This window comes from Dipteris shenzhenensis, chromosome 9, assembly GCF_047967505.1.
Source record: "Dipteris shenzhenensis isolate YYH24624 ecotype China chromosome 9, Dip_SZ_1.0, whole genome shotgun sequence".
NCBI lineage: Eukaryota > Viridiplantae > Streptophyta > Polypodiopsida > Gleicheniales > Dipteridaceae > Dipteris > Dipteris shenzhenensis.
In genome coordinates, this window is record NC_141604.1 from 30992825 (window position 1) to 31012132 (window position 19308).

General features: G+C 42.0%; 1 protein-coding gene across 3 annotated transcripts in view; it reads right to left on the reverse strand.

The window, feature by feature from the left end:
* Positions 1–1149: 1149 nt before the first annotated feature.
* DNMT2 (DNA methyltransferase-2) overlaps positions 1150–19308 on the reverse strand; it is a 79213-nt gene continuing 61054 nt past the window's right edge. For 2 of the 3 annotated variants that reach the window (XM_087379009.1, XM_087379010.1), the window contains 3 exons: positions 1889–2002; positions 1707–1771; positions 1150–1578 (listed from right to left, as the gene is read on the reverse strand). In XM_087379009.1, the coding sequence (XP_087235135.1) occupies positions 1482–1578; positions 1707–1771; positions 1889–2002 (276 nt within the window). In that variant the 3' untranslated portion in view covers positions 1150–1481. The remainder of the gene's footprint in view (positions 1579–1706; positions 1772–1888; positions 2003–19308) is intronic. The other variant, XM_087379008.1, reaches the window with a different exon arrangement.

Sequence of the window (19308 nt, forward strand, 5' to 3'; positions counted from 1 at the left end):
CATCTCTTGAGCACGTGTGTAATCAGACTATACTGCTCTTGGTTGATAATGCTTCAAAATTATGCTAAGATTATTAAGTACATGTACACAATAAATTGGCTTCTCTCAAAATATGTTGCTCACCACTACCTACAAAAATTACCCTCTATAATTCTAAACAGACTTAGGATAAAAATCAGTATCCTTACCATAAAGAGCCCAAGAGAAAATCTCTTCTAGTTAATAACTTGACGCTATGCCTTAGTATTAATATGCATATCTCCAATGAAAACATAACATGCCTTAAACATATACCAAAGAAAATGAGAATCAACTTCCAATAAATACAAGCACACAACAAAACTTGCATAATTGGACGAGAGGAAACAAGAAGTTCAAAATCCCTCTAAGGCCCTACCTTTTAGAATGTTATTGTAGGTGTAGGTGTTAAGTGTTAGTGTGCATTATGTTTAAATGTATGCAATGCAATGGTCTGTCCAATATGCGAATGAGTAAGTTGTCGGCCCTTTGAATTCTAAGTTGAAGCGAAGTGGCTTATAGATTTGTTGATTATGGTGTTTTTATGCTTAAGTCACCATTAGGGCCTTACTTTCAACAAGGTAGCACAATCATTAAGTCCCCATTTAGAGAAAATATAAAGTAGCTCAGATAAATATTATAATAAATTTTCCCAAGAGCTTATAAAAGGGAAACGAAAGGTGTATGAAAGGGAAAGAGAAAAATGCCAGTAAAAGTGAATGAATATGGGGAAGGTAGTTGAGTGAAAATAGAGGAGAGAAAAGAGATAAAAGGGGATAGGCCATTAAATATGATTGGGGACATGGCCATTTTGGCAAGAGACCCTCATTTCACATGCTTTTAATAAAGGTAATGTCAAAGAGGTTGAATGACAAAATCATTCACTACCTCTCATGCAAGGCCAAAAACTTAAACCACACAAAGTGACAGATTCATTTAGGACCCTCACAAAAAGACAAAAGCCTAAACCTAAAACTCATTACAATGGCCGAAACAACCACTGATCCTAATACTAAACACCCATTAACATGGTCAACTTGACCAAATGAGCTAACTTCTAAAAGATTGATTAGCAAAAAAACTCTCCATCTCTCGATAGACCTTTAGCAGGGCCAAAAATACATAAAGTATCTCTCCTCATCAATACGAGCTTAAAGTCTCTCTCCTCATCAACACAAGAGAGAAGAAATCACTTTTCACAATTAAGATGGAAAGATGGAAAGAATAACGAAGTCCAGAGAAACAGAATAAGCCAATCAAGTGCTTCCACATATGGCATTTCCTCATGAATGTCCCCAGCCATGATTGGGAACACAACAGGCCATCTTCCCAGAGCATGGAGAAGATGCCCTGAACTTAGAGAAGGTATATCTAGAGTTGAGCCTCTAATGCATCCTGTTGACGACAAATGGCAATGTCATTTACAGACAAAAGGTGGCAATGTTGCCATATGCATAAGAGACTCACATAGACATGCTGCCATTGCTCTCTGTTGAAAACAGGTACTGAAATAAAAAGGCTACCACAGCGACACTGAGACTGTTTCCGAGCAAGGCATATCTGGAAAATGAAACATCATCAGGAAGGCATGTACACAGTCAACACACTGGCTTTCACAACCTAATATCCAGCTTCAAAAAGAATAAATTATGGAGATTACAAGGGACAGAGTCGTACTAGACCCTCACCGTTGCTTTAAGCTCACATGGTCAGGAAATTTAAATTTTGGTGGAAAAGAATGAAGGTTTGCAATCTGCAATGCAGTCAGTAAGTTGGCTTAAAATTAAGATGTCAGTCACTATGATCTTCTAACTTCATTCATCATCTTACTTGGACATAATCATCAGGTCATTATCTATTTCTCATTTACCTCTCTTGGAGTAAAGTACCGCAGTCCCAATTGTTTCAAATAACTATTTTCCTTCCAGTTTGCAGGCTCACCAAATTCATCCATAGACTGTTCAGCTCCATTTTCACACATTTTCTGCATGACGTAAATTTCCCTATAAGAGTTGAAGGCATCATTTCTTCTAATACTATTCCATGAAAAAAGATGCATCGAATCTTCTTATTGCTTTGAGCAGCTGGATCTTTCATGACCAATTAAGTCTTCACATTACAATTATCTTAGCAGTAAATTTCAAAATTACAAATTGACGCTTTGTGATTCAAAAAGCAAGCACAATTAAAAGTTCAAAAGATGAAACACATCAAAAAGATTTATAAATTTTATCAGCGAAGAACAAGACAGAATTAAAAAAGCAACCAAACCTTGGAATGTGAAGCATACTATTAGAAAAATGAATTGTCAGTACTCATGCTGCTCAACGGTGAGAGGTGAGGGATCAACAGAGAGTGTGTGTGTGGAAGAGTTACAGTAATATGCAAGGATGAGACAAGAGCTTAACTTGATTTGTATGAAGCAATTACAATTTACAAGAGTGCCTCCTTTGTAGACTAGGCCAGCCTTATCTTGTCACTTGCACATACGTCACTGATGATGTCAGTGAGGTGACATCACACAGAATCAAGGGTAAGGGTCACTTGACCTTCCACACTGAGACAAGTCCCAAACCAACTATGCCAAGGACTAAGACTAGAGCCTAGTCCCACGCCTTGTCTATGAAATAACCCAACACATACTATATGTCTTAAAGAGAAAGCTCTTTTTTGGGCTTCCTGAATTTTATTAAGCACATAGGGCGAGAAGAGGACCCTGGGGAAGTCAAAGTCCAATCCTCCAACCTGTCCTGAAGTTCCAAAGGAGGAATCGGAACAAAAGGCGAAAGCATATAAACAATTTGTTGCCACAAAGCATGATAATGAGAGCCCAAGCCATAGCGTGTACCCTGCGAGCAAGATTCCCGACTGTTCCTATTGGGAAGTCTTTCTGGCTCTTTGGTTTTCATCCACCCAGACCGGAGTTTCATCTTTTCTTTGTTTGGGTTCGCTATTGGGCACTCTGGACTTTATGGACAGACAAGAACTTTAAAGTCTTTAGTGATACTATATTTTCCTTGTTTGGCTTTTTTAAGCATTCTCTGCAGCAATCCTTATTTGATTGCTTGCAGACGCGCTGCATAGATCATGATGTATATCTAGCATACACTAAGATTTTCAGCTGATGTAATTTTGGCTGCCTCGTTTTGAGGTCGCTACTCTTGTAATATAATCAGTCAAAAGTTTTCACTAAAAAAAAAAGAAAAAAGTGTGTGTGAGTGTGCACACGCGCACACGCATCACTTCCTTCAAGATGCGCATTTCATGGGAGATCTTCATGCAGCCCAGCTAGAAGTGTTCTTCCATTGCTTTTAGCTTTGTTGTACTAGCTGCTTTTTTTTCAACTTCTTCTAGTTTATGAGTAGTAGTAAGTAGCTGTCTCACTTTGAGACAGCTATGAATGTACACTCTTCTTAATGAAAGGTTGTTTTACCCAGAACAAAAAAAAAGTGTGTGTGTTTGTGTGTGTGTGCGCACTATGTGTGTGAGTGTGTCTCAAGCGTTCTCTGCAACAATCTTTTTTTGACTACTTGGAGACTCGCTACATCGATCATGATGTTCATGATGTATATTTAGCATATATAGAGATTTTCAGCTGATGTAATTTCTAGCTCCTCACTTTGAGGTGGCTTTTCTTGTAATATAAACAATCATGGCCCACTTTAAAAAAAAGTGTGTGTGTCTCATATATATGCTTTCTTTTCAGGGTTTTTAGCATACGAGTAGTAATTGTCTTACTTTAAGACAGCTATGAATGGTTCTTTTACCCCCCCCCAAAAAAAGTGTGTTATGTATGTATGAATATAGGTATGTGGAGCTCAAGAGAGTGTCATGAGTAGGTTGTTGAAAGAAGACTTGCCAACTCCTAGAGGTGTTCTTTTTTAAATGAATTTTTCCTTGATGCTAGCTTGGGCATGTCCCAACATTTCACGTATTTATGCCATATAAAGGGAGGCTCATTCCAGCATCCCTCAACTATGTAGCCCTTTTTCCATGTCTCTCACTCTAGTCCTCATATACACATCTACCTAGGGCCTAGTGGTCCATGTTGTCTAACGGGAAAATACAATGATCATGCTCTAAGTGGAGTCTGGCTGGCCACTATACATCCTGGGCTCGCATGTGACTTGAGTTGGCATCTCTGATCTGGGTAGAACAAGAAACTGGATAAGGGTCCAAAACCATCCCTAAAGAGAGCGACCTCGGATCTCATTGTATACAAGCCTCAAAAAGCCCAGTGCTCCTCCGACTCAATCCCCTGCCAATCACATAAAGAATAGATGCGAGCTTTGTATGTATGTACTCATCCTGCCCACTCTCAATGCGGACTCAACATGACGAGACATGGAACTTCCTGATCGATATTCTCAAGGAGTGGGGGGAGGGAGATCCATACATATCCTAGTGGGTCAAGAAGCCCTCCTCTGAAACCCACATGCAGTAATCCCCGAGCTTCACAAGAAGCTCGCGGGGTACCGACAAGCCCTGAATGTGTGTAGTTGTAAGAGACCCTCTCTAATAACCTAGTTTACCTCATAATATGTGAGCAAAACAGAGGGGGCTCAATGCTATACTAAAGGGAGATAATCTGTCCATGTGGAGCCCGTAACTCTCAAACCACTTGTATGTATGTGCTTAGCTTCCAAAGCCATGGATGAAGATAGGGCTAGCCATGGTAACCTACATCTGCCTATGTCAATTCATCCCAGAATTCACCAAAAAACTCGGGGAGGACCCATCTTGGGGATTCAAAGCATTCCAACCTAGACAATGCCCCTTTCAACTCTTGATCGGTAAATGTCAACTCCAATAAACATGCCTCATTCTGAGAGAGAATTGGTTGAACATGGCAAAGAAATGTGTCTCTAGCATCAAGCTCTACAAGGGGGCTTCAAACCATCTCATCAAGCTATTGCTCATTCATCGTCCACAAGCCATTTGGACACAGCACCCTATGCAATGAATGCATCCGCCGAGAGGTATGCAAGATTTTGGAAAAAGCCTTGGAAGTGCAGCCTGTATCTTGCATGGCTTTCTAATGAGAACATAGCTGCCATTTTCTTAACTTTCTTTGATCATTATCAACCAAACAATGGACAGCAGCTTGAAAGTGAGATCAAGCTTTGGGAAAAAGCCCTAAAAGAGCAGCTTGTATCCTGCATGGCTTTCTAATGAGAACGTAGCTTCCATTTTCTTAATTTCCTTCGCAAAATTCTCGGCCAAAAATGGAGGGCGGCTTGAAACGTTTGATTGTTCATCTCGAGACAGTTGACATTGCTGTGCAAGAGTTGTAAAATAATGACCCTTTGGATCAGCCACTTTCTGACGTAGATCACCCAAGTAGCATTTGCAATAACCTTTGATCAAATCCTGCATACCCAAAGAGAAATAATCCCATGCCCAATCTGCATTTACTCATGCCTGCAATATGAGTCTGCAAATGAGATCCTTGACCATAATTGCAAAGGTACGATGCTTTGAATATGAATTGTTAACCAATAAGAGACTTTTGCAGGGCACATCATGCACCGGAAGACCAAAATGCAAAGATGAACATACCGTAAAGTGGTCCGATAGACACAAAGCATAATCCAAGGCCATTTCACAAGTAAAATCATCAAATTTCCCTTCATGGAGCCGAGCCCAAAACTGATTGAATGCATTCCAATGAAAAGTGTACCCATCAATATTAGGCATAAGATGTTGCTAGAAGTCACAAGCATGCAAAGTGTCATACACATACTTCTGCATCCCATTTTCTCCGTAGCATGTGAGATCTATGAGCACTACTATCCTTAGTGGCGGGAGAATTGTCAAAATCCCCACATATGAAAGCGTTTTCTTCTCCAGGGGTGATTAGCCAAATGATGCCACATTTCAGCCCAAACCGTAAATGTATGCAAGGCATAAATCAAAGCAAATTTTAAAGTGTCCCACTTTATAATGCATTTGACAATAATGCAACAACCATGTGGACAATTATATTCCAACTGTGGCTGCAAATCATGATGAATTAGCATGGCAACCCCTAAAAAGGAAGAATGGCCAGAATAAAATATATGAAATTCAGCAAAGAAACCTTCACTGCCCACAAAAGAGTGTTGATTATGTTCTTACAAACAGACATGTGGCCTTTGAGTAATAATGTGATCCCAAACCAGCCTCCATTTATTTATGCTACAAAGGCCTTAAACATTATATGAAAAGCATTTGAGCGGTATATACATATGTATAATCAAACATATGTGGGTTGCAACTTCAAGTCTCAACCTGCATGGCTGCACCAAGCTATGGTGAGCCAACATATCGGATTATCTCGTGATGCAACTGCCATATGTGATAGATACAGTGGATCCACACAAACCACTAAAAGACCAGAGCCTGCCAACCCCAAAACCATCACCTACGGGAGCCTTCTTAGAAGTAGATACAGTCTATCCAACTTTTACTAGCCATTCGTCTCGTCTTAAGCGTTTCTTAGGCTGCTGCTTATGAGAAGAAGCTACTTTCTCCCCAACTGCCATTTTATCCACTGTCTTAGAAGGTGTAGAAGACATTTTAGCCTTGCTTTTGTCATTAACCTTGGGCAGGACTGCAGCCACAAGTTCGTTGCATGACAGCAAGCCGTGGCAGCCACAAGCTCGTTGCATGACAGCAAGCCATGGGAAAGAAGTATCATTAGAGGCAGCAACTGAAGAAGAGGCTTGAACAGAAGCTGGGGGCACTCTTATTGCATATGAAACCAAACCTTAAGGGTCATGGGCACTCTTTGACCAAAATTGCAGTAGTGCTAGGCTCCCGAGAAAGAATTTTCAGCAACTACAGGCGGCCGAAACAGAAATCGCAGCAAGTTCTCCCTCTTTGGGCACTCACACGTGCAGATGATACAAGATCTTGGAGCTAGATGTTACGCTCAAGTTGAGGCAACATGACCTCGGAAGGGTCAGTCGACATTTTCCTTTAAAGGATCAATGTTTGTATTATATTTGTTTGGGCTTCACGTAAATGATCAAAAAGGAATTAAGGTCAAGGTCCTTGGTGAGGGTGACATGGCACAAGACTAGGTGGATCTAAGGCTAAGGAGTCTAAATGCATTAAATGTGCCAAGGGGCAAATGATTTCAATGTTATCCCAAGAGAGGGGTAAATGATGCATTGAGGAGATGCCCTCAAATGCAGACATGTGGCATACTAGATCCATCTAGGGAATTGGGGCTTGGTGGAACTGCAAGCTAGAGCCTTTACGTATATGGACTATTCTAAGAGTTTGCTACCACCGAGGTTGGCTGGGAGGAAATTTACGTGTGCCTACCCCGTGATTGACAGTTGAGCTGACAAACCGAAGAGAGTGATCGTTATATGAAGAGGGAAAATGATCGTCATATTTTGGTATCAGAGCGTTGGTCGCAGGATTGCACCAGGCTGTGGGAGTTTGGAGCAACGCTTCGCTCAAAGTGCAAAGCACGTTTGAGGTGTCGAGGGAGTGGTTCTCATTGGCATCATCGTCGCTGCTCGTCAGCGTTGGGTGTCGGGCTTTCCTTGGTCTGTTGTGTGGAAGAACTGCATGTATACAAGGAACTTGAATCGTGATTCTTGGGGCTGATTCTGAGGCGTCGTTGTAAGGCCATATAGGATTTACCGTGGCTCACGGAGTCTCGAACAGGGTCGACGCAATTGATTGCTTGTTGTTTGGATTGGGTGGCGCATGTGAAGGGTCATAAATTGCTGCCTTAAGGGCTCCTAGGCAACGCAGGAGCTGGGTGTGAAAAAAAAAAACGATCGTTCAGCTATTGCATGGGAGGTGCACTCCTCGAGATGAATCAAGCGGTATTTTGGTTAACAACAAAAGTTGGAGCCACAACATCGTATGGTGTGAGAGGGTGTTGGAACCGTGGATACAATAGTACAGTTGATTTTGCAAGTTGTGGGCTCGGTAGCTAGTAGAGCTATGTACGTTGCTATGAACCGCTATTGGGGAAGCTTGGTTACATTTAGTCATATCAAAAGATTAACGCCTATGCTCACGACGACCTGCCTGGTCAGCAGTAGCCAAATCGGCGTCACATATTTAAACTAGAGAAGAGGCTGGTTTCGTGGGTCTACTCATATGTATGAATTCGTTCAAGGAGTTCGACTGAGAGATGGAGTGGCTTGCAGGGACAAGTTGATCTCTTCATGCAGCAGAAATATGACTGGGGAGCTTTCTATACCTATTAAGTTTTATTGGTATATGCTAGTTTATTTGCCCTTGGTGTTTGAGTTATTTGAGATTGCAGATATTTCCCTAGTATAGGGAAAAGATATTCATCTTGGTTCTCAGCTATTTTCAGTTGATGGTTACGCTTGTTTAGACACCTTTTGTGGTTATGAGATTGAAAAGTAGTTTGTAAATACAATTTTAGGCAATGTTTTATTTATATATTTATTTTTATTTTTTTTAAAACACCCCCATCAACCTAAATGGAAGTAGAAGAAGAAGCTTCTAGGGTGAATCCCGTAGAATCGAGAGTCCGGCCGACCCCGCAGGTGTCGCGCCTAGGCCATACACTATCTGGTAGAATTGCATTATTGGAGGATGCCTTGCAACAGATTTTAGCGCAATAGTTACAAGCAAATGTAGGGCAATCCGAGCTCAGGAAAATGGTTCATAGTATGTCTACTAGACCATCTCGTGAAGAGAAAGGTAAATCTCCAATGGAGCCTCAAACCAGTGTTCATACGCTCGAGCCTAGGAGGGCTAAGGTGCCTAATATTGCCAATTATAGGCCACAAAAGTATTCTAGTCGTATGTCTGACCGTAGTTCCGATATCATAGAGACCTGGTTACACAAATGGGACGAAGCTTTCGCCATTTGTGAAATCAAGAATGATATGAAGAAAATCCGCGAGGCCACCCATATGTTTAATGAGGCAGCGGATCGGTGGTGGATAAAATAGCAGAAAGATGGAGTGGCATCCACTACTTGGAAGGGGTTTCAAAAAGAATTTAGAAAACACTTCTTACCTCCTGACGAAGCATCCCGAGCTTGGGATCAGTATCGAAACCTTCGTCATAGAAATTTATCAGTGGCGGAATACACTGATAAGTTCAGAGAAAGTGTAATAAAAGTTTATGGGTAAAAGATTTTATCTTTGGACTGAATGAGCGAATCAAGATGGAAGTTCGGGCTAAGTATGCAAACACGCTAGATGAAGCAATTGCTATAGCCCTAAACTATGAAGATGTCAAAGGGAACGGACCAAGTGGGTTTGTGCAGATTGGGACTCGGTATGAGTACCCGAAGAAAACTGGGTTTAAGAAGAAGTGGATTAGCAAAGATAGTGCCTAACAGCCTAGTGGTCAAGCTAAGCAAGCGAAGCCAGTTCAGACTCCTAAACCAAGTACCACCATTGGAACGAAAAGAAAAGTAACACCAATGGCAGCCCGGGCTTGGTCGAAGTCTTCTTTGAACCCAAAGCAAAGAGAAAAAGCGAGGAGAGAAGGCTTGTGTTTTGGATGCCTTTAGCCTCATCAGTGGAAAGATTGTCCACGAAACAAGGATCGTTGGATGGCTGAGATGGTGATCTCAGAATGCTACGTGGTAATGGAGGGAAGTCCTTGAGCAGAACAGATGCAGATTCAGCTAGCAAGATCTTCTCAAAGGTCAGTACCTGTTTTGTTATGTGTGTCTGTTGCTAAGCTAGTAACTAGTATACCTCATAATGTCCTGTCAAAGCCCGCATCAACAGGGTATACAGCCTTTAACGATACGGAGTTAATTAAGATGAAAGGGCAAGTAGCCAATCATGATGTCATTGTGTTGTTTGACTCAGCGCGTCAATGCACAATGTAATTAACTCCAAGCTTGTAAAGAGGCTGAAATTAAAGACTAGCCCATCTGACTATGCATATACAGTCAGAATGGCAAATGGAAGTTCAACTGAAGTATGGGACCAAAGGGTTACCCAATTGGAACTTCGAATTCAGGACTATACTGAGAAGCTTGATTTTGAAATGACAAAGCTTGCTCACGCTGACATAGCCCTGGGTAAGGCTTGGCATTCTAAGAAGAATCCAACCATAGATTGGAAAAAGCACATTTATCAATTCAAGATGAATGATATGCTGTATATCTTATGAGGTGAAAAAGATATACCTCAAGGACCATTGGTTTCCGTAATGGAAGTTCGAAAAGCTCAAGAAGAGTTTCTGTTTCTTTGTACAGCATCGGTAGAGCCGATTGATGGTCCTTCGGCTAGCACTGATGTTACCCAAAATGGAGAGATTGCCAAGTTGGCTGATCAAATAGCGGCGGAGTTCTCTGATTGTTTTAGGGATGAGTTACCTTATGGGTTACCACCAGAGCGGAACGTTAAACATAAGATTGATCTAATCCCTCGTTGAACTAATCCCGAGGGCACAACCTGTAAATAGACCTCCCTATAGGTTAAGTTTTACTGAAGAAACAAAAGTGCAAAGACAACTGGAAGAATACCTCAAGCTAGAACAAATTCAACCAAGTTTCTTACCTTTTGCTTCGCCAGTGATATTAAAAAAAAGAAAAGATGATACTTTTCGCCTCTATATAGATTACAGAGCATTGAATAATATCACTATTAAGCAGAGGTATCCAAAGGCTCGGATTGATGATTTGCTAGATGCATTACATGGGGCCGTAATTTTCAGTAACATAGATCTTAAATGTGGCTACCATCAGATCCGTATTAGAGCCGAGGATGTGTATAAGACCGCTTTTAGAAGCAGGTTTGGACATTATGAGTTTTTTGTAATGCGGTTTGGACATACCAATGCTCTAGCTCCATTCGTCATTATGAACGATTTACTACGTCTGTATATCAAGAAGTTTATAGTACATTTTATTGACGATATTCTTGTGTTCAACAAAAGTATTGCTGAGCATCACGAACACTTAACAATAGTGTTCAATACTTTGAGGAAAGCCAGTCTATATGTAAATCAAAAGAAAACTGTACTATGTATGGTAAGACTTGAATATTTAGGATTTATTATTACTCCTGAGGGGGTAGAAATGGATCCAAAGAAAGTAGCTGCGATACTGACTTGGCCTATCCCTCAGAGTTTGACTGCTTTGAGATCATTCTTGGGATTTGTCCAATTTTATCTAAGGCATATCTAAGGATATTCCGAAATAGTATCGCCATTGATTGATCTCACCTCAGATAAAGTACCTTTAATATGGGAACAAAATCAACAGGAAAGTTTTAACACCATAAAATAAGCTATGGTCGCAGGACCAGTGTTAAAAATAATTGATCCCTAGAAACCATTTTTCCTTGAAACCAATGCAAGTGGCATTGCGGTAAGGAGCAGTTCTCCTCCAAGAGGGAAGGCCAGTAGCCTTTGAAAGCAAGAAGCTTTCTCCCTATCAACGAAATTTACCAACTCATCGAATTAGAGTTGTATGCTATTATCCATGCTCTGAAAACATGGAGACATTATTTATATGGATCAGAGTTTTATGTTGATGTTGATCATGATACTCTGAAACATTTTTGTAAACAACCTGACTTGAGAGGCCGCCAAGCTAGGTGGGCAGAACTCATACACGAGTTTAACTTGATGATTCGGTACCGAAGAGGGAAGGATAATAAAGTTGCTGATGTGTTGTCACGCATTATGCATAATATGAGTTTCACGGTATTAGAGAGTGCTCTAATGACCGAGATTAGAGAAACTCAAAAGGTGGACAGGTTCCGTCCACAGCCTTTGGCCTAAGACTCATGTATTCAAACCCAGAGAAAAGGATGACCTGGCATCTAGAAAAGGCCAAACTTATGCAAGATATATCATAAGAGATGGTATGCTGAAAAGAAATGGCAAGGTAGTAGTACCTAATCAAAATGATCTCAGGCAGAGAGTCATTCAACAATGCCATGATAGTGTTGAAAATGGGAGAGGGTGAGAGACACATGATTGGAGACAAGAGCTGAGGCACAATAGCTGATGTTGATAGTTGGTTTAAAACACACCAAGTACATAGCCTCTTTTATAGGTTGGGCAAGCCTTATCTTCCCACACAGACACCTCATAGATGAGGTCACACACAAGAGAATCTAGATCCTATAATTTAGGTGAGGGATCACATCTACCACATGAAGTGGCACAAGTGGCCTCAAGACTCTTCACACTCACACAACTGTAGGACACTCCTAGGATTCTAGGACCACACACACTAGGACTCCGATTCCAACAAACCCCCCTTCGGAGCTAGGGTAAGAAATTATGGGAGCTAGGGTAAGAAATTATGACATCATCCAGACTGTGCATCCCAGGCAATCTCAGAGGCTAACAGCTGAGCATAATTCAGAGGTTGAACCAAGCACTCTCATGGCTTAGGTGTCAACGTGATCAGAGACTCAAATCTGAGCATGGATGCATGACCACCTCACAAGTCTAGGGAGTACACCAACATCCTGGAACTCGGCCAGGCTTGATAAAGGAAAGACACAACAACCCCCCCTGTCTCCTAACTGGGTACATGGAAATAAGTGGAGCCTTGTATAGGACAAGGCACACAAAATGATAAATTATTACATCATTTTAGGGGGACTACCCAAGGCACAGTACCTAACACACATGACTCTAGAAAGCCCACTCTTCATCTATCACCTCATGGAGGGATAGACCAGAAATAGCAGTAGTGCAGGCTTGTTCCTCAGGTCCACAAGGTGTAGCTTCATCGTCTTCGTCCTCGCTCTGCTCCGCAACCAGATTGGCATGTTCTTTGGCTTGTACCTTTGCCATTTTCTTGAAGCAACGATCCTCTGGATGGCCAAGTTTCTGACAATAATTACATTTAAGAGGTTTTCCGTTCTTCTTGGGCTTATTCTTGAGAAAGAATGCTTTGCCAGATTCGAAGGAAGATTCTGCTTTCTCTATAAGCCTACGGTCCTCATCAATGAGATGAGCTACCATATCCTTAAAGCTCATATTGGAACTGACTCTTAGGACAGCAAGGATCTCATTGTACTTGAAAATGTCTTCAATCCTCGAGAGAAGTACAGCAACTTGATCATCATCTTCAACAATGGCTCGGATGGCAGATAATTGTTGGAGAATTGACCCAAGATTGATCAAGTGTTCATTGAGGGTTTCAGTTTCCTTCATCTTGAGCTTGAAGAGTTTTTGTTTGAGAAATACTTTGGAATTTTTTATCTTATTTCCAAACAAATTCTCTAACTTTTCCCAAACGTCGTTTGCTGTCTTATCAAAATCCACATGGTGGATAAGGTTGTCAGCTAAAGCTAGGCCAATGATAGCCATTGCTTTATCATTTTGGTTCTCCCACCGACTGATTCTAGCATCATCACCTTGGGGTTTTGGCTCCTTGCCATTGGTGATATTCCATATGCCTTCTCGCATAAGAAGAAGCCGGAGTTTTGTCTGCCAAGTTGGGAAATTGCTCCCTGAGAATTTCTTGATGAACGAGGAGTTTTTTATGCTATCCATTGGTGGGAAGGTCTTAGCTGTTATTACAACCGGTGTCTAAATCCCTTACAATGTTTACTCTAATTTCAAAAAAGGCCCAAATTTTACATGGTAGAAGCTTCAATTATGCCAAAGGAAGACACAGAACAGAAAAGCCCTAAATTTTAGGATTAGGGTTGCTGCAAAATTAGGGTTTGCAAAAAATTGGGGCTTTTCTAAATTTCTAACAGAAGAGTTGTCGTTCAACAGTTGGGAACCCTCACATCATGAAAACACCCAAAAAATTCGAGAAGTTGAGCATAAATTGTAAAGGGGCGAAAATTAGGGTCTCGGGTACCTGTGTCAGTCAAAATGACGACTGAATTTCTGGGCTGCTACTGCATCAAGGCATCCTCAAGAGACAGGGAGGCAACAAGGAATCAATGAGCCAAATCATGGACAACAGATCGTGAGGTTTATGGGCCGACCACGCTTCCGCTGTGTTGACGTGCGAGTTGATGGCCACGGCCCTCAGGTCGTCAGTCGCCGAGTCAAGTCATCGCCAAGTCATTCCCACAGATGGCGCCAAGTCATCGCCTTGTTACAAGACCAAAGCTGTAACAGGTCTAGCTACGTGGGCAACCAATTGCGTGGGCAACTAGAAACAGCGTGGGTGTACGGGCACTCAGTAGGTAGAAGCTCCGCAGTATGGCGGGCAGAATGGTGCACAAGGGAAAATAGCGGAGAGGCGGCAGCAGCAAGACGTGAGCAGATCGTGAGGGAGGCCAACTCAGATCTGGTGTGATAGCACAGGTGTGGCAGTGCAAGTGTGATAGCGCAGGTGTGGCAACGAGGGGACGCAAGTGTGGCAACGCAGCTCCTCGTTGATGACGCTCATCACCTCAAGGAGAGGAGGAAATCACGAGTAGCTACAAGAGGAGCTTACGAGGAGAGGAATGGGCAGGACGCTTCAAGGTGGCTCTGATACCAACTGTTGAAAATGGGAGAGGGTGAGAGACACATGATTGGAGACAAGAGCTGAGGCACAATAGCTGATGTTGATAGTTGGTTAAAAACACACGAAGTACATAGCCTCTTTTATAGGCTGGGCAAGCCTTATCTTCCCACACAGACACCTCATAGATGAGGTCACACACAAGAGAATCTAGATCCTATAATTTAGGTGAGGAATCACATCTACCACATGAAGTGGCACAAGTGGCCTCAAGACTCTTCACACTCACACAACTGTAGGACACTCCTAGGATTCTAGGACCACACACACTAGGACCACATACACTAGGACTCCGATTCCAACAGATAGCCCATGTGCGGAACATCCAAGAGTCGAGAAAATGGATGGTCTCGTGAAGCGAGACTTTTGGCCGAAAATGAAAAAACATATTCATGAATATGTGACACGTTGTTTTTCGTGTCAGGTAAGTAAGGCAGAGCGGGTGAAGCCACCCGGACTTTTACAACCTTTGGAAATACCACTGGGTAGGTGGGAGAGCATTTCCATGGACTTTATTGTAGGTCTGCCTATGACACAAGGTGAATATGATTCTATCCTTGTGGTAGTTGACAGTCTTACCAAGATGGCTCACTTCATTCCAACTAGAGAGTCTATTAGTGCCCCGCAAGTGGCGGATTTGTTTATTAAACATATATTTCGTTTGCATGGATTACCCAAATCCATAGTGTCAGACAGGGATGTCAAATATACCAGTCATTTTTGGATTGCAGTGTTTGAGACACTAAGGACTGAGTTGGGAATGAGTAGTGGGGATCATCCAGAAACGAATGGTCAGACAGAAAGAATCAACCAAATTTTAGAGGATATGCTTAGAGCATATGTGTCATTGAGGCAACATATATGGGACAAGTGGTTGCCATTGTTAGAACTTGCCTACAATGATAGAAAACATTCCTCTACAGGGTTCAGTCCGTTTGAGCTGGACTATGGTTATAGACCAGCAAATCCAACTGCAATTGGAGCACCTCAGAAAGTGCCTAGTGCCGCGAACTTTGTGGTTCAGATGCGGGAGATGCTAGCACTTGCGAGAGCTAACATCTGCCAAGCTATGGATAGAGCTAAGGCGTATACGGATGAAAACAGATCCATTAGAGAATTTAAGGAAGGAGAAAAAGTTTTTCTCAGAGTTCCTTCGCACTTTAAGTTTTTGACTGCAGGAGAGTGTGCTAAGTTATCACCCCGATATTGTGGGCCATGGTTAATTCTAAAAAGAATAGGCAAAGTAGCCTATAAATTAGAATTACCACAAGGTTGTAAGGTGCACCCAGTGTTTCATGTTTCTCGCTTAAAGAAATTTTTGCATACAGGTGACTCACTAATCGAGGGTGTTGTTTTGTTTCAAGAGATAGAGGATAATGCAGGACGCAAACCAACAAGAATCCTGGACCGAGGAACGATGCAAGTATGCAATCAGAAGATACCCACGGTATTGGTTGCATGGCATGGTTTACCTCTATGAGAAGCTACCTGGGAATCCGTATACTAGTTACGGAGAGTGATGGGATATCTCAAGGTGTATGCCTCAAGCACACCTTATGTTTCTATGTGTGAGTGCTAGAGACACAGTTAGGTGCCCACAAGCACAGTTAGGTGGTGGAAGAGCCACATAGGATGATTGAGAGAATCTAGGAGCACATTGAGGAGATGATTGTGGAGCTCTGAAGTCATCAGTGATGTCAATGAGCATGTATGAGGTGCCTACTTAAGGACCTCACTCTTCTTCATTCTACAAGCAAGTAATGCAAGTATTCTGAGTTTGTGTCCACTCTTTCCTTTTCTTTCAGTTTACCAACATGGTATCAGAGCCCTTTGATCCCCCTTGAGCCCATTTCTGCCACATCATCATCTTCTTCTTCATCTTCTTCTTCTCCATTTTCCTCTTTCTTCCCAAAATCTTTGAGAGCTTGGTTTCCACCTACAAACGACCATTGCCCAAACCCTCTGAGCTGGAAACTCCTCTAGTATGGGCGAACTTCCACCTGCAAGCAATTGAAGAAAAAACGTCTGTGTTGGCTGCCATTCCCCAAACAGCGCATTTTTCGCCATTTCTTCTATTGCTCAATACTCCCTGCCTGCTCCGCCATTGCCTGAGCCCTCTTAGGAGTAGATGGGCGACCTCAAGACGAAGATTTTGAGCCATTTTTTAGCTCATTTGGTTCAGTAACGAGGGAGAAATCGTCAAAACTCAGGTTCAGCCTGTAGCAACTCCCCCGGGCAAAAGTGCGCACCATTTCGTCCAACCTCTATGCTGGACCCTCTCTGGTATATGAGCTTTCTTTTGCTTCAGAAAGCCCTCTTTTCCTTGCTTTGAAGAGTGAGCTACAAGCCCTCCAAGTTCAGCCTTTTAGTTTTGACAGTTTTGGACAAGTTTTTGAAGATGATGCTACATAAAATGCTACTCTAGCATTTCTGGTTTTTTGAAACTTTCAATAACTTTAGTACAAGTGTGGCTTCAGTTTTGTTTTGAATTGCTAGACCTGGTTTTGATTGGAAAGTATTCATTTTAGCCACCTCTATGAAGCATGTAAGAAGAAGCATCATTGTTTGAAATTTGGTCAAAAGACTTTGCTACATTAAATGCTTATATTTTAAAGCATTTCAGTTCTTATTCTAAGCCCTGTAAGAGAGAAGACACTGCCTAATACCTGGGTTAGACCCTCTCATGGCTTGCTTATGCAAAATATGTGAAAAGCCAAAACATAAAGCAATGTCTTGTTATGCTACAAAGGATGAAAATGTCAACTTGACTTCCTTGTTGAAGATTGCCAAAAAGGAAGCAACTACAAAGCCAGAGATCTACCCTCTCATGGCACTTTTATTTGACTCCAAGTACAAGAAAAAGATGAAGGTCAGATACCTAAGATATGCTTCTCTACACAACTATGGAGATGACAAGATAATTGTTCTCTTGAAGGATATGATTTCCAGATCCACTTGTTCTATCATAGTACCATCTTATAAGGCACTAGACACTGCCCATGTGGTAAGACCTTGCCTTGACATGGATATTTTTCCTCCACAAGATGAGGCATCCCATGAAGATTATGCATTTTAAATCATCTCTATGTATGCTCTAGATCTCTCTTTATGTCAAGGTACTCAGCCTGGATAGTCCTCCAAAATGAATGAAAATAAACTATTGTGTTTTGTGTCTTTTGTAAACACCTCTGGTCACCTTATGATGTAGGCCATGTGTATGTTTTGCTCCATGGTACCTCCTGCAAACATTGTGTGCATGTACATGCAGGGGAGATAACCATTGGAAAGTTTTTTTGTATCCCTTTTGTTTACCTTACACCCAAGGAAACCCTTGCTAGCATGAGAACCTAGCCATAGATTTATCCTTGACCACCATGAGATGGCATGAGAAACTATGAGACTAGATGTATCCTTGACATAGCCTGAGGCATTCCCTTAAGGGGGGGTTTGATGGGATATCTCAAGGTGTATGCCTCAGGCACACCTTATGTTTCTATGTGTGAGTGCTAGAGGCACAATTAAGTGCCCACAAGCACAGTTAGGTGGTGGAAGAGCCACATAGGATGATTGAGAGAATCTAGGAGCAGATTGAGGAGATGATTGTGGAGCTCTGAAGTCACCAGTGATGTCAATGAGCATGTACGAGGTGCCTACTTAAGGACCTCACTCTTCTTCATTCTACAAGCAAGTAATGCAAGTATTCTAAGTTTGTGTCCACTCTTTCCTTTCCTTTCAGTTTACCAACAGAGAGTGTTCCCAAACTTTATCATCGAGGACGCTGATGCCTGAAGAGGGAAGGAATGTTACGCTCAAGTTGAAGCAACATGACCTCGGAAGGGTCGGTCGACATTTCCTTTAAAGGATCAATGTTTGTATTATATTTGTTTGGGCTTCACGTAAATGATCAAAAAGGAATTAAGGTCAAGGTCCTTGGTCACGGTGACATGGCACAAGACTAGGTGGATCTAAGGCTAAGGGGTCTAAATGCATTAAATATGACAAGGGGCAAATGATTTCAATGTTATCCCAAGAGAGAGGTAAATGATGCATTGAGGAGATGCCGTCAAATGTAGACATGTGGCATACTAGATCCATCTAGGGAATTGGAGCTTGGTGGAATCTGCAAGCTGGAGCCTTTACGTATATGGACTATTCTAAGAGTTTGCTACCACCCAGGTTGGCTGGGAGGAAATTTACGTGTGTCTGCCCCGTGATTGACTGTTGAGCTGACAAACTGAAGAGAGTGTTCGTTATATGAAGAGGTAAAATGATCGTCATACTAGAGTAAATCACAATTCAGCCTGGAGGAGAGATAGTTGATTCGCAATAAGATAGAACTCTGGGAGTGGGGGAGAGAAGACAAAACACCACGCTAGGGCCCATAAAGAAGGGCTGGACCCCCCAAAGGTCTTTATTGCAATAGAACAATCTTCATACAAGTGGCTCTTCAAAGAGCATAGAACTGAGTACAATTCTGAATACATCTGGGAGGCCTGGGGCCTTTCTTTTATAGACTTGGCCTAGCAAAAATCTAGGGCCTGCTTTCTAAAAGCTACTTTTACATAAAATCCAAGCTTTCAGGCTTTTATTCCTAAATTGGAGGCTTTAGGCGCCTTTTTAGTCTTGTGGGCCCTCTTTTAAAGAGGCGTCCCCTTGTCCTTGCTGAGAGCCTTGTGGGACCTGCTTTTTGTGCTTTTCTCCCCAATCTTAAGTCCTTCTGCACTCTCTTGGGTCCTACACATTGCACAAACAAACACCAACCCATTAGAGGTTAGTGAAATGCATGCATTCCTAGTTCTTGGACTATTTCTAGTCCCTTGTGGGCTGCCCCCACAGTTCTCTTTTTT